This window comes from Bos mutus, chromosome 4, assembly GCF_027580195.1.
Source record: "Bos mutus isolate GX-2022 chromosome 4, NWIPB_WYAK_1.1, whole genome shotgun sequence".
Lineage (NCBI taxonomy): Eukaryota > Metazoa > Chordata > Mammalia > Artiodactyla > Bovidae > Bos > Bos mutus.
In genome coordinates this window covers 49,454,273-49,469,413 of record NC_091620.1, presented here as the reverse complement: position 1 = coordinate 49,469,413, position 15,141 = coordinate 49,454,273, and the positions used below count along the sequence as shown (strand labels likewise).

The 15,141-nt window shown below is 43.8% G+C and overlaps 1 protein-coding gene across 4 annotated transcripts in view; it reads right to left on the bottom strand.

Annotated features, from left to right (window-relative positions):
- SNX10 (sorting nexin 10) overlaps nt 1-15,141 on the bottom strand; it is a 67,198-nt gene that overhangs the window by 25,059 nt on the left and 26,998 nt on the right. For all 4 annotated transcript variants that reach the window (XM_070369452.1, XM_005903689.2, XM_070369451.1 and 1 more), the window contains exon 2: nt 4,951-4,997. In XM_070369452.1, the coding sequence (XP_070225553.1) occupies nt 4,951-4,974 (24 nt within the window). In that variant the 5' untranslated portion in view covers nt 4,975-4,997. The remainder of the gene's footprint in view (nt 1-4,950; nt 4,998-15,141) is intronic.

Below are 15,141 nucleotides of genomic sequence, written 5' to 3'. Positions count from 1 at the left end.
GTGAAGTGCAATGTGTTAGTCGCTCAGCTGTGTCCGACTCTTTGTGATGGCACGCACTGTAGCCCGAGGCTCCTCTGTCCATGGAATTCTCCAGGCAAGAATACTGGAGTGGTAGCCATTCCCTTCTCCAGGGGATCTTCTCAACTAGGGAACGAACCTGCACTGCAGGCAGATTCTTTACCATCTGAGCCACCAGTGAAGCCCTAATAAATGGTAACTGACCTTATATCCAATAATGTACATTTTGAAGGAATAAAAACTCTTATCCAAAAGGCATCAATCTCTAGAAGTTGAACTCAGCGATCATGATTCAGGAGAGCTGGGGAGACACACACATACACACACACACACACACACAAAACAGGTCTCAGCACACCCTTCCTGTCACGTCACACACACATGTCACACACACTGTCTCACTTAAACCAAGAAAGCCCTGAGCAGAGGAACAAACCCAGTTTCTTGGAGGGGCTAGAATGTCAGACTCCATGAAAGACTGTAAACTGCTTATATACATATCACATAAAATGAGCTCCATGTAGCTGGAGCCAAAGGGCCTTAGTAATGTAGAAAACTCAAACTGTTCATTCTGGACATTAAAATATACAGAGAACAAAAATGCCTGACTCCACAAAAAACACTGAAACGTGTTTCCTGTCACAGCCACCTGCCTTTTCATAAGGGTTCTGGGTTCTGTCTCATTAAACAGAAGAGTTGATTCAGTTGGGTCCATCTAATTATTCTTATTAAAATATGTAACCATAATATTTTAATTGTAAATTAAAGCTGCATGCATGAATGAATCTGAATTCATTTTAATTTTACAATGGCCCAGTGCCAAGGCCTTTTTATGGGGAAGATCCATCAGCACGGATACTGCTCTCGTGGGAATTCAAACCAATGTGCAAATGGAACATGTTTAACTAACAAGGGAGCCTCTCCCTCCCTGCTCTCCTCTCTCTAGATTTATTGCAGTAATAAAGCTATTTTAACGAGAGAGTGCAATTGACTCCCCACTACCCCCCCATCTTTAAAAGAAAAATTTACCAAACTTCTAGGCTGGCACTACCAGTTAGGTGGAACCAAGATGTCAGCCCGGGGCCATCTGCATCTTAAACTTTCTTTTTTTTGCCACACTGCATGGCTTGTGGGATCTTGGTTCCCCAACCAGGGATTGAACCCAGGCCCTAGCAGTGAAAGCATGGAATTCAAACCACTGGACTGCCAGGGAGTTTCCCAGTGTGCATCTTGAACAAGAATGGTAACTAGGTCTCAATTCATGTGCCAACCTCATGATTAATTAGCAACGTCTCCTGTGGGCACTGAGTGCCAAGTGCTTATACACACACTGCCCCCTGGGTCCAGATTCTAGAATAATTAGGGATACTGCATTCAGCCCTTACACACCCAGTTGTGGGGGAATTGAATTCTTTTCCACTAAACAGCCACCAGCCACTAGAATATTTAAAGTCTCCACCAAAACCTCCTCCACTGCTAACTGGCACTGACTCCAGGGTGCTGCTGGGTAGGTGCTGAGATAAAAATACCTTGATAATTGAGGCTTGAGGAAAGCCTCTTCTTGACTTATAAGCCTGAGGCCTGAAAAATAAGGAGGAGTCAGCCAGCCAAAGAGGTGTGAAATCAGTGGGAAAAACATCTGTGAAAGCGTAGGAGCCCAGGGCTGCTGCTGCTGCTAAGTCGCTTCAGTCGTGTCCAACTCTGTGTGACCCCATAGACGGCAGCCCACCAGGCTCTGCTGTCCCTGGGATTCTCCAGGCAAGAACAAAGTCCCTGAAATAAGGAGTGAGATGGGCGCTGGGTGGAGGAAGCGTGGGAGACGAGCCTGGGGAAAGAACCAGGGTAAGATCATCTGGGGCCTTAGAAACCACATTGAGGAATTTGTACTTTGTTCTAAGAGCAACGTGTTAGAAGCCAGGAAGTCACTCTGACCACATGCGGAAAATGAACTGATATGTGATGAACATGAATGTGCTATGGCACATTGAGAATCTCGCTTTGCTGTGCTGGTTTCTTGCTAACAGAGGCCAAAGTAAATTTCTAGGCATTATACCTCTTTCTCCTTATGGGTATTTTCCTTTTCAGTTGCAGGACTTTCCAGTTTAAAATTCTCTAACGTTATGCAGCTGCATTAACACTCTGTGTGTGCTATGTGCTCAGTCATGTCCAACCCTTTGTAACCCCATGGACTGTAGCTCACCAGGCTTCTCCGTCCATGGGATTCTCCAGGCAAGAATACTGAAGTGGGTTGCATTTCCTTCTCCAGGGAATCTTCCCGACCCAGGGATTGAACCCACATCTCCTGCATTACAAGTGGTCTCTTTACTGACTGAGCCACCAGAGAAACATTAATGTTATAATAACATTAAGGTTATAAATGTCATAATATTTCATAATTATTTATAATAAAGGACTTTCACAAGGTCAATAAAATGCTTTCTTTATGTAGTCGGTTAAAATTTGTGTCTAGTTTTTATGAACTGAAATGAACTAAAAATTAACATCAAACCAGCCAAGTCAAAAAGAAAAAGAAACGCTTCTTCTAACTGGAAAAAAAGTCTCTGTTGCTTTCATGGGTAGCTTTTCCCCCCAAGAAAACAATTTTTAAAATGTGCCTTTGGAATAATGCTGGCTGTCAGCACAGCCCTGCTCCCTTGGCATAGCCTGCCCAGAGCTCAGGCCAATACAGGTGTGTAATGAAGCATTCAGCTTACCTGAAGGGAGGTCTGGCCTCTGCCTCTGAATACTGGGAGGTGATCTCTAGGCCCCCAGAATGTCCTGACTGACAAGAGTATCTTTGTTTGCCTGGGCTTTGACCACAGGACAGTCTAACAATGTGAATATGTTGGAGGCTTAAGGTCACACTGTATGAGCTATGACCTCTGGAGGAACTGGAGACTAAAGACCTGATCCCAGGAGGAGTGGACACTAAAGATTGGCCATGCAGGCAGGATGTGTTGTTGTTGTTCAGTCGCTAAGTCGTGTCTGACTCTGGGACCCCATGGGCTGTAGCACGCCAGCCCTTCCTGTCCTCCACTATCTCCCAGAGTTTGTGCAAGTTCATGTCCATTAAGTCAGTGATACTATCCAACCATCTCAGCCTCTGCCGCCCTCTTCTTCTCCTGCCTTCAATCTTTCCCAGCATCAGGGTCTTTTCCAATGAGTTGGCTCTTCGAATCAGGTGGCCAAAGTATTGGAGCTTCAGCATCAGTCCTTCCAAGGAATATTCAGGGTTGCTCTCCTTTAGGATTGAGATCAATATCTGAATATCCTGGTTTGATCTCCTTGCAGTCCAAGGGACTCTCGAGAGTCTTCTCCAGCAGGCAGGATGAGCCTCAGAGAAATCTCTGGACACCAAAGGCTCCGGGGAGCTTCTCTTAGGCATTACCATACAGAGCAGAGCTACTGTCACACCCAGCAGCTCTGCATTTGGACCCTTCCCCAGGCTGACCCTCTGCACCTCTCCCTTCAGCTGATCCTAACTGGCATCCTTGCTCTGTAATAAACTATAACCACAAATGTAACTGCTCTCAGTGAATTCTGTGAGTTTTTCTTGTGGAATAATCAAAACTGAAGCTGGTCTGGGGAACCCCTGAACTTGAAATCACTACTGGAAGTGATGGCAGTGTGAGGACTTGCAGTTTGGCCAGCTTTACAGAGAAGGTGTTTCCTGAGGCAAGCAGCTTGGTCCCAGTACTGTTTAATACGAGGACAAGGAAAAAACATCCCTGGTCATGGTATTGTGTGGAGCTCACTCTGTGAGGATGTTAGGGAGACTGACTGGAAAGGGATACAAGGTACCTTCTGGGGTTCTGGAAGCATCCATACCTTGATCTGAGTGGTGGTTACACAGCTGTACACATAAGTGAAAGCCTACTGAGCTGCATACGTAAGATAAGGGCATTTTATGCATTTACTGCAATTTACACATGTTATACCAATTTTTAAAAGCTAAAAAACAAAAACACTTTGAAAATGGGGTAGGGGGCAGCCTGGACTACAAGTGTGGAAGTGGGCTGGACTACTGAAGAGACCCTAAACTCAAACACGGGGCTGAAAGAAAGAAGGAGAGATCTAGCAAAGAAGTTTTCTGGAAGGATTCTCTGAAATGGATTGTTTAGGGTTTTACATTTGGGCAAAGCAAACTATAAGGACCATGCAGCCATGTTTGACTGTGTCTGCGACCATGTGTGTATACACGGAACTGTTGTGTGTACACATGTGATTGAACCTGGAAAGGGCCAATGAAACTACTGAGTTTCATTCAGCTCACCTAGTAATGACATGTGTACTACAATCAGCAGGGCAGACAAACAGGTTCTTCCGAAGGAGACCACTCAACCCAGGGCTGGTGTGCTGGTCATCCTACCCATCTCTCAGCCAGAGAGCAACTCAGGAAGCTGGGGTCGGAAGCCTGGGAGGCCAGGCTGGGATGGGGAAGGGACAGCCTTCCCCAGATTATGTGAAACCAATCCCAGAGATCTAAGAGGCAACAAGCAGGACAAAACTGAAACTAGTGGCAGACAGTCACCCCGGGTTGTTACCAAAGGTGGGGGAATTCAGAATTAAGTAACAGAGCAGAAAACCCGAGACAGTAGGCCAAAGGGAGACTGTTCAAAGCAAAGCAGGGAGCAGAGCCTGGGAGAATTCTGAGTCATGGACAACGATACTTTCAGAAACAGTGGATGGGAGTGAGCAGAGAGAAAGTGCAGCCACTGGAACCAAAGAATAAGGGCCAAGATGGCTGCAGCGATGCTGGGGAGAGGGGGTGTGGATGCAGGAAGACAAATGCTTTGTTCTCATTAGCCCCCTTCTATGATGCCCTATGGTATCTTGACTTTCCTCTACAGATTTATGGTTAGAGAACGAAGATCCAACCTGCAGTGAGTCAAAGCACATGAAGTCTTTATTTTCTGATTTCTTAAGACATACCTCTTTCTGCTGTTCTGGAAACATCTTCAACACAGAACACGATCAATCTGAAAAATAAGATACAACACTTGGTGATTTGGAACCTCCATACAGAAGTAGATAGGCCCCTCAGGGCCTCCCGCCCAAACTCTCACTGAGCACCTGCCCTCTGGGTCGCTGAAAAGTGTACCTGTGCTCCTCCCAGACCCCAGCCCCTGCAGACTACACCAGAATGAAGATCGGTCCACCTTCATTCGGTCCACCCAAACGATTGGGCGTTTGGGACATGGCAAGACCAAGGCAGCTGGATGACGACAGGCCTTCGAACTGAAGATCAGGCAGAGTCAGGCCAGAGTCGAAATCTTGGGAAAATCAGAAGGCGCTGGAGATGTCAGGGAGCAGAGGGGCCATGAGGCACAGCAGGGCATGCTGGTTAGCACTGAGACGGAGAGGATGAAAAGATACCCAGAGATCCACCACTGAGAGCGGCCCTGATGGTTTCACTATCAACCCAGTATCACTATCACCAGCCCATTCCTTTGACATCTAAACTACTCCAGAATTCAGATAAGAGATGGTGTGGCCTCAAGAAGGACAAAGGTTGGAACCTTGACTCCGACCCACAGTCGATGCAGGCAGCCTATCGGCTGATTCCAGACCCTGCATGTCCCTAGGATTGTCTATTGTTCCTCAAACCCTCATTTATTACAACAGCTCATTGGAGTGAACACCTACTCCCTGCCCCTTCCCGCACCCCCAAAAAATATTAAATCCCCTGACTACAGACATGCACCTGACCATGGAAAGGTGGCTATGACTGCAAGGTCAGAATCTGCCTTTATTTGGACAAAGTACATCTGACCTCATTTTTCCAGGTGATTATCATCCACAAGTATTTCCTGAATCTCTAACAACGTCCCTGGAACCCTAGGGAATACGAGGAAGCAAGAACACCAGCTCTGGCCTCCAGTCCCAAGTGGTGTTGGGGAGGAGAGAACCCAAAGCAGGCAGAGGAAAGAGGTCCTGCAGGAGGTGAGCAAACCTAAATAGGGAGGTGCGCGAAAGTCACCTGGGAAAGTGTTACTGAGAAAGTACTTAAGCTGAGGCCTAAACAGTGGCATGATTTAGCCCAGAAGGCAACAGGAAAAAGGCATTTTAGGCAGAGGGACTGGGATGAGCAAAGGGGCAGAGGGTGGAAGGAGGAGCAGCTCAAAGAGTCCTGGTTATTGAAGGAATCTCTGCATCACTGGAGAAGTAGGCCATGGGTTGCATCCATCTGGGGATTTGGCTGAAACAATGATTGGGTGGGTTCTTGACCCCTTCCAGATCCTCCTGCCAAGTCCCACTCCTCTTCCACGATGCTGCCCAGAAATCACTTATCAGCTCTTGCCCCAGCTCTTGGCCCCCATTACTCAGTGAGTTACGCGATTCCCTGCTGGCATTAACCTCACTTGCATCACAACCTTTGTATATTCTCTGTATCCCCAACTGGCTGAATTTCTCCAGCAAAGCATTCTGTGTTTCCTTGTGTAAACTTCACAACCATCCTGTGAAAGAGATTTAAATGTCCTTACTTTACAGGGCTTCCCTGGTGGCTCAGACAGTAAAGAATCTGCCTGCAATGAAGGAGACCTGGGTTGGGAAGATTCCCCTGGAGAGGTAAATCGCAATCCACTTCAAAATTCTTGCCTGGAGAATTCCATGGACAGAGGAGTCTGGTGGGCTACAGTCCATGGGGTCACACAGAGTTGCACTTGGATGAGTGACTAAGCACACACTTCACAGGTTAAGAAAACAGAAGGAGGGATTAAGTTGCCCCAGGTCACAAAGGAAGGGAGAGACGGCAAGTCCACTTCCCAACCCTTGTCTTCTCATTGCCCAAGACTGCCTTCATAACTGTGTGATGTAGACAAATGGTTTGGGTCTTAATTTAATTCTCTCCAAAGGGCTTGAGTTTTCCAACCTCTCCCAGCCAAGGCAGAGGGACTCTGCAATTCCCATGGGGCACTGGCTACCCTGAGATGCTAAAGACCAAGTCAAACTGTAAAAATAGGAAGGCAATGGCAACCCACTCCAGTACTCTTGCCTGGAAAATCCCATGGACAGAGGACCCTTGTAGGCTGCAGTCCATGGGGTCGCTAAGAGTCGGACATGACTGAGCAACTTCATTTTCACTTTTCACTTTCATGCATTGGAGAAGGAAATGGCAACCCACTCCAGTGTTCTTGCCTGGAGAATCCCAGGGACGGTGGAGCCTGGTGGGCTGCCGTCTATGGGGTCACACAGAGTCGGACACAACTGAAGCGACTTTGTAGTAGTAGTAGTAGTAAGAAGTTTAAACCTGCTCCAAAACATCACAGAGAACACATGGTCAAGCTTTAATATTTTAAACCTGGATAGTGGGATAGGGGTGGGGTTAGGGGGCAAAGAGCTTTATTTTCCACTGATACACTTCCATATTGTTTGAATTTTTCCATAATTTTACACTTTATGAAGTAATAGTCATTTAAAAATAAACACCATAATTCTTTTTTTAATGCATGTATTTTTATTTGAAAGAATCCTAGATAAATCCTTTTTATGAATTAAACAAACTTGTAATACTAAATCAAAAGATTAATTTCTGGTTTTAGGTTAACATCTTTTGTTATTTTCTTGTACAAGAGTACATCTTTAATTGCTATTTTACTTATAGAATTTTGATTTAAATTTCTAAAAACTAACTTGCTGAGCAGTTGTAGAATGATTCTAAATTTGTAGCTAATGCAAACATTTAAAAATTCTATAATTTTATCAGAAGTGTTAAAAAAAAGAGATGACAGGCCCAACATGGAGTTACTTGTGCTCAAACCAAGACTTAATTCCTAACTAGTCTGCCATTACAAGGCTGCCCAGGTGGTGCTAGTGGTAAAAAACCTGCCTGCCAATGCAGGAGACACAGAAGACTCAGGTTTGATCCCTGGGTCGGGAAGATCCCCTGAAGGAGTAAATGGCAACTCACTCCAGTATTCTTGCCTGGAGAATCCCATGGACAAAGGAGCCTGGTGGGGTATAGTCCATGGCGTTGAAAAGAGTCTGACACGACTGAAGAGACTCAGCATGCACTGCCATTACAACCTTTCCCAAGACTGCAATCCTAATCAGTGTGGAATTTTCTAGTCAGCCCAATGAGGTCACTCTTTTGATCCCCCAAAGGAAGATGAGGTAATCCCCTTCTGTCCCCCCAGGGAGGTTACCTAAACTAGAAATAATCCTTTTGTTTGTTTATGGCTTCTTTGTCTTGCTTTGAAAACCTCTCCCTCTCTGCAGGCCTCTGGAGCTTCCCTCTGCTTACTAGATGGAATGCTGACAGATTCATGAATCGTTCAACATGCAAATTAGATCTGTAAAATCTATCAATACTTGGTTGCATTTTTGTTATTCTACAGAAGAAATGATGACTCAAACACAAACTATAGAAGTTTTTACTTCATGTTAAATAAATAGCAGATTCAAATGTAGGAAGAGATGCTACCTTCATAACACAATTCACATCAATAAAGTGGGGGGATAAAAGGACATTATATACTTTTAAAAAGAAAATAAAACAATGTATTCAATGACTTTTATTATTCCCCCTTTGGGGTGGGGCAGCTCAGTTAATTTCACTTTCTGTGTTTGTTTCATTTCCTCCTACAACGTTCAACAAGCTTTCTATTCAAATTTTTTTTAAAAAATCACTAACTTCTTATTTTCATCTATTTAAGGATATACCATCAGTGGGATTATTTAAAATTCAAGGTTTAATTTAGTGCCAGTTTTTCCCAGAGCAACTCTCGTTGAAACTATGTCCTTTGCAGGTCTGTGGTGGGGACTGCAGGGTGGAGGGCACAGTTCTCCCTTCCTCTGGGGGAAGTTCTTGGCCAAGGTCTTGCTGTAGGGGGCGGCTCTACAGGTACCCTGTTTTCTATCACCTGGGGGGCCCTCCTCAGACACAGAAAACAGCATCAGGGATGGGCATCGGACCCCGGAGAAGCCCATCCCTAGGTTAGCCAGGTGCCAGAGGCATGGCCTGGAGTGGAAAGCAGAGAGGGCTGGCATCAGCTTCCTCTCAGCATCTGGAGTAGGAAACACCAAGACTTGGCAGCTCTCTGGGTCCTGAAGCTAGGAAATGATGGTGAGAAAATGGAGAGATAACAGTGCTTTAACTGGAGTTCTGCAGACCAGAGCTTATACTTAAACAGAAGTCATGATGTAGATAAAAGATCTCTTGAGATATTAAAGAAACTGGTCACCAGAAAAGCTGGGTTGCAGAAGCCAACTTCAGCTGCTGATGTGCACATGGCTGCCTGCGCCGGCACCATAACTCAGAGGTCTTACTTCCCCAGGGGCTTAAGTGCCCAGGGTCTCCGGTTCCCACGCACAGCATCCTTACTATAAACAACCTCTTGCTCGAGCTTGAGGGAGATACCAATTCATGCAACCAAAAGAGCTCAACAAAAAAGAAAAAAGAGCTGCACCAAAACATGAGAATGGACAGAAGTGGGGCGTCCATGCACTTTTGAGGAGGGCCAGCAAGGTGTGCAGAACCATCCGTAAACCAGACGCACATTGCTCTTGCTCAGTCTGATCTTAGAGCTTTATAAAGGCAAAACTCAAATGGAAAAATAAGATGAAATATGAAATTCAGTTAAAGACAAAAATTATCATTTTTTTTGTCTGGAAAGACAAAATTACGATTAAATTTTCCCAGCATTTATCATGCAAATACTCACAAATATATTAAAGACGGTTGCTGTCGTTTAGTCGCTAAGTCATGTCCAACTCTTTGAAACCCCATGAACTGCACCACGCTAGGCTTCCCTGTCCTTAACCATCTCCCAGAGCTTACTCAAACTCATGCCCATTGAATTGGTGATGCCATCCAACCATCTCATCCTCTGTCACCCTCTTCTCCTTCTGCCCTCAATCTTTCCCAGCATCAGAGTCTTTTCTAATGAGTCTAAAGAGAATGAGCAGTCTAAAAAAATTACTGGTTCGTAATACATAAAATAATGAAATACTAAATTGCTAATCTCTAAGACATAATCTCTACAATGGGTTCCATTTATGGTCATAAGTATGACGCTAGGCCAAATTTATGGTCTGAAATCCAGAAACAAGAAAAAATATATATACATAAAACATTTTAGCCTCACAACTATTTTGCAGACCTTTAGGGTAAGTGCTACCTTCGACTTACGGATGTTCCAAACACAAGCATGTGCATGACCTCTCCTTCCCTTCATACACATGCTAAGGAGAGTCACTGGGGGATAGCAAAATACAATCAGGATAAACAGAGTTCAAGGGGGAAAGTCGTAAAAAGCAGATGAAGGAGAGAGGAGGTGACCACTAGAGCAGACAAGTAGGTAAGACTGGACTTCTAAACTTGTGCTGTGACATCCTCTCTCCTCAAAACAACCCTAACTTTCGAGATCAAATCTGAAAATATTTTTCACACTTCCCGAACAGTCTCCTTCCTCTTTAATGCTACTAAGTTTCTCCTAATTAGTGATTCATCTGGGCTATTCATTTTCCCCTTGTAGAAAAAGCTGATAAATCTCAGAAGTTGGGGGAGGGATATTAGTGATTTAAATATTTAATGTGAGTTAGTCCAATTGGATTGCATTTCTAGTAACCAAGAGCAATCAGTCTTCACCTACTCATTCCCATCCCCCACAGCACAAAACCACGCGCTCTTGGTTATATGGAGTTCTTTCCAGGCTGATGTATCCCTCAGCGCCCTGCCACAAGACCACGAAAGACCTAAGCACACAGCCTCCTGAAGAACCACAGAAAATGCCCTGCTCTTTTCTCCTGTCAACAATTGGAGAGGCATTTTTTCAACTCTCCACTCACTCTACCCCTTCACTTGATATGAGGACTTCCCATCAAAATACTACCTGATGGGGAGCATCAAAAGAAAAAATATCTGGTAGTCCAGTGGCTAAGACTCTGCACTCCCCAACGCAGAGGACCTGGGATCCTTTGTGCTGCAACTAAGACCTAGCACAGGCAAATAAATAAATAAATACGTTTTTTTAAAAAAGAATAAAATGCCTAGGATTAAATGCATCAAAAGTGCAAAACACAGTCTGAAAACTCAACACACTATTCAAAGAAATTAAAGATCTAAATAAATGGAAAAACATCCCATGTTCATGGACTGGAAAACTTTGTATTATTAATATGTCAACTCTCCCCCAAACTATTTGACAAATTCAGTACAATCTATATCAGAATCCCAGATGAATTCTTGGTTAAAAACTGACAAAGCAATTCTAAAATTCCTATCTAGTTGCAAGGAACCCAGAACAGCCAAAACAACCCTGAAAAAGAAGAAAAAAGTAGGAGGACTCTTATTTCCTGATTTCAAAACTTGTTACAAAGTAATAGTACTCAAGACAGTGTGGGACTGGCACAAGGATAAACAAATAGATCTAGGGAATAGAGCTGAGAGTCCAGAAATAAACCCATACCTCTATGATCAACTGATTACATCAAGGGTGCCAAAATCATTCAATGGGGAAAAAACAGCCTTTTTCATAAATACTCCTGGAACAAGAGGCTAGCCAAGAATCAAGTTGGACCCCTGCTGCTGCTGCTAAGTCGCTTCAGTCGTGTCCAACTCTGTGTGACCCCATAGACGGCAGCCCACCAGGTTCCCCCGTCCCTGGGATTCTCCAGGCAAGAACACTGGAGTGGGTTGCCATTTCCTTCTTCAATGCATGAAAGTGAAAAGTGAAAGTGAAGTCGCTCAGTTGTGTCCAACTCTTAGCGACCCCATGGACTGCAGCCCACCAGGGTCCTCCATCCATGAGATTTTCCAGGCAAGAGTACTGGAGTGGGGTGCCATTGCCTTCTCCGAGTTGGACCCCTACATTATACTATATATAAAAGCTAACTCAAAATGGACCAGAGACCTAAATGTCAAGAGCAAAAACTATGAACTCTTGGGACAAAAAACAGGTAAATATTCATGGCCTCAGATTTAGCAAAGGATTCTTAGATATAATACCAAAAGTATGAGCAACAAAAGAAAAAAACAGACTTCATGAAAATTAAAGTTTTGTGCTTCAAAGGATACCATCAAGAAAGTGAAAGTCAAAGCACAGAATGAAAAAATATCTGCACATCATTTATCTGATAAGGAACTTGTATTCAGAATATATAAAGAACTCTTACAACTCAGTAATAAAAAGACTTAAGGATCTAAAGTAAAACAGGCATTGTATAAATGAAATTTTCTAAGAGAATAGAATTTATATGTTCTCACCAAAAAATAAAAGGTAAATAAGTGAGATGATGGGTGTGTTAATTAACTCAATGGGGAAGTCCTTTCACAATGTATACATATATCACCATATTGTACATTTTAAAAATTTGTCAACCTCAACAAAACTATAAAAAAAACTAAAAAGACTTACTTCAAAAATGGGCAAAGGATCCTGAATAGATATTCCTCCAAGGAAGAGATACAAATGGACAACAAATACATGAAAAGATGCTATATGTCATTAATCACTGGGGAAAGGAAATCAAAACCACAGTGAGATACCACTTCATTTCCATTAGGCTGGCTAGAATAAAAAAGTCAGATAATAACAAATGTTGGCAAGAATGTGGAGAAATTGGAACTGTCATATATTGCTGGTGGAAATATAAAGTGGTACAGCTCCTTAGGAAAACACTCGTATTTTCTCACACAATTAAACAGAGTTACCATTTGACCCAGCAATTGCATTTTAGGTATATACTTAAGAAAATGACACAAATGTCCACAGAGAAACTGGTATATAAATATCAGCATTATTCATAATAGCGAAGAAGGGTAAACAACCCAAATGTCCAGTAATGGGCAAACGGGTAAACAAAGTGTGGTGTATCTATACAATGGAATACTATCTGACAATAAAAAAGAATGAAATACTGACACAAGCTACAACAGAGATAAACCTTGGAAACATCATGGTAAGTGAAAAGAAGCCAGGCACAAAAGTCCACATATTATGCAACTTCCTTTCACATGAAAATCCAGAATAGAGAACTTTATAAAGACAGAAAAGAGATTTGGGGTTGCTTAAGGCTTGGGGCGGGGGACAGTGGGTGAAAGAAGGGAGATTGGAGTTACAGAGGGTGATAGCTAAAGGACAATGAAATGAGGTAATGAAAATATTCTAAAATTGACTGTAGTGATGGCTGCACCTATCTATGAAGACACTAAAACCACTGAATTGTATATTTTAATTGGGAACTTGTACAGTATGCAGATATCACAGTAAAGCCATTAAAAAAAAGCAGAGTACTATCTAAAACCCTTCATTCATACCCCTAGTGTCAATCATCCTGCGAACCACATCTGCCAAGAGAAAGACCCTCCAGGCATCATCTCTCCCAGCCCTTGTGGTTTCCTCATCCCTACCTGGTTCTGACCCCCTCCCACCTTTGTCATCTCTTCCTCTAACCCTGTCTTCCACCATGCCCCAGGAACCCTCAGTCTCAAGCCAGCAAATGTCTCACACTTGCATTATCTCAGCAGCTTTAGCTTAGCTTAGTCCTGGATTCTCCACTCTCTTCCCTGTAACCCTCCCAGGTTGAGGCTGCTCATTTCCTCAGCACTCCCATTTCTCAAGATGAGGAGAAACGAAACTTCCCTGGTCATTGTCATCTCCAGACAATAACTGCCAAGAAGCACCCAGAACCTAGGCATGGGATCCAACTCCCTTCTCCTCACCTCCCAGCATCATTTCCTTCTCCCTAGACTCCTGCTTCTCATTTCTACATTTTTAGAGGCCTCCTCTGTGTGTTCCCTGCCACTGTTTCCTGATGCCTCCAAGGAGGACCTCATTCAAAGTATGACCTAACGGGCCCTGGTCTCACCTTATTAGCCTGTTCCTCTTCATTCCTGTAACCTAATCCTTTGTTTATCAATAATCTGTCAATCATGTGGCCACATCCCAACCAGGAACTGTTCTTTGAAATAGAACACCAAAAGTCTCTCTGATCACCACAGCCAACCCTTCCTTTTCTCACTTTCTCATTGTCATACAATTTGCTCTTCCACTTGAATGGAAAGCCACCAGAAGTTTTGATCCTACCCTCTTATTCCTGCTCTGGACTTCACTTTCTTACCATTCAAGTTTTCTCCCCTCCGGCATCCTTATTTTCCTGTTCCATTGACACACAGCCCCTTTTATCTGCCAGTCCCCCAAACACGGATCAGCATAGCCTCTGTCTCCTCCACTTCTCTCTTGTCCTGTTCACTATAGAAGAAAAATCCAGTCATTTCTGTGACAGGCTTCATCTCCAGGTTCTGAGTTCCAGCCTAGGTGGGATCCTCCAGGGTTCAGGAGTCCCTCCACTCATCCAGCAGCTTCAGATCATTATATCTCATCCAGCAGCCTCCTCCTCCTCCTGGTCTACTTCTCTGTCATCTGATAACTGTACCTCCCACTTCATCAAACAGTAAGACCATCAGGTTTATACTCTTCATCTTGGTCTTCTGCTACCTTGAAATCTACCCATAAATTCACCCACTTCCCTTAGTCTCAAAAAAAAAAAAACATAAAACTCTTCCCTGTCTTCATGATCTTATCTTCCCTACCTTGTTCAATACGTCAGTCCCTCAATTATCCCATGTCCTTAATAACTCCAGCTTCTTTCTTTTCACTAGTCCCTTCTCCTTCCCCAATAAGCAAGCTCAGGTTCCTCTCACCCCAGTGTAGAGGGGAAGGCCTGGCTAGTCCATCAATCTAGGAAAGACCCGGTACTGCAGTAGTCATCAGAGATGGGACAATGACCACGTCCTGGGTTCACTTACATCAGAGTGGGAGAAGAAGGAGAGTTATCCAATAAATGGACAGCTCATCCATAAAAAAGAATGAAAGTTTGCCATTTGCAAAACATGGATGGATTCAGAGGATATTATGTTAGTGAAATAAGCTAGACAGAGAAAGACAAATACTGTATGATATCACTTATACACAGAATCTAAAAAATACAAAACCAGTGAATATAACAGACTTCCCAGGTGGCGCTAGCGGCAAAGAACCTGCCTGCCAACGCAGAAGACATAAGACATGGGTTCAACCCGTGGGTCAGGAAGATCCCCTGGAGAAGGAAATGGCAACTCACTCCAGTATTCTTGCCTAGTGAATCCCACGGACAGAGGAGCCTGGCGGGCTACGGTCC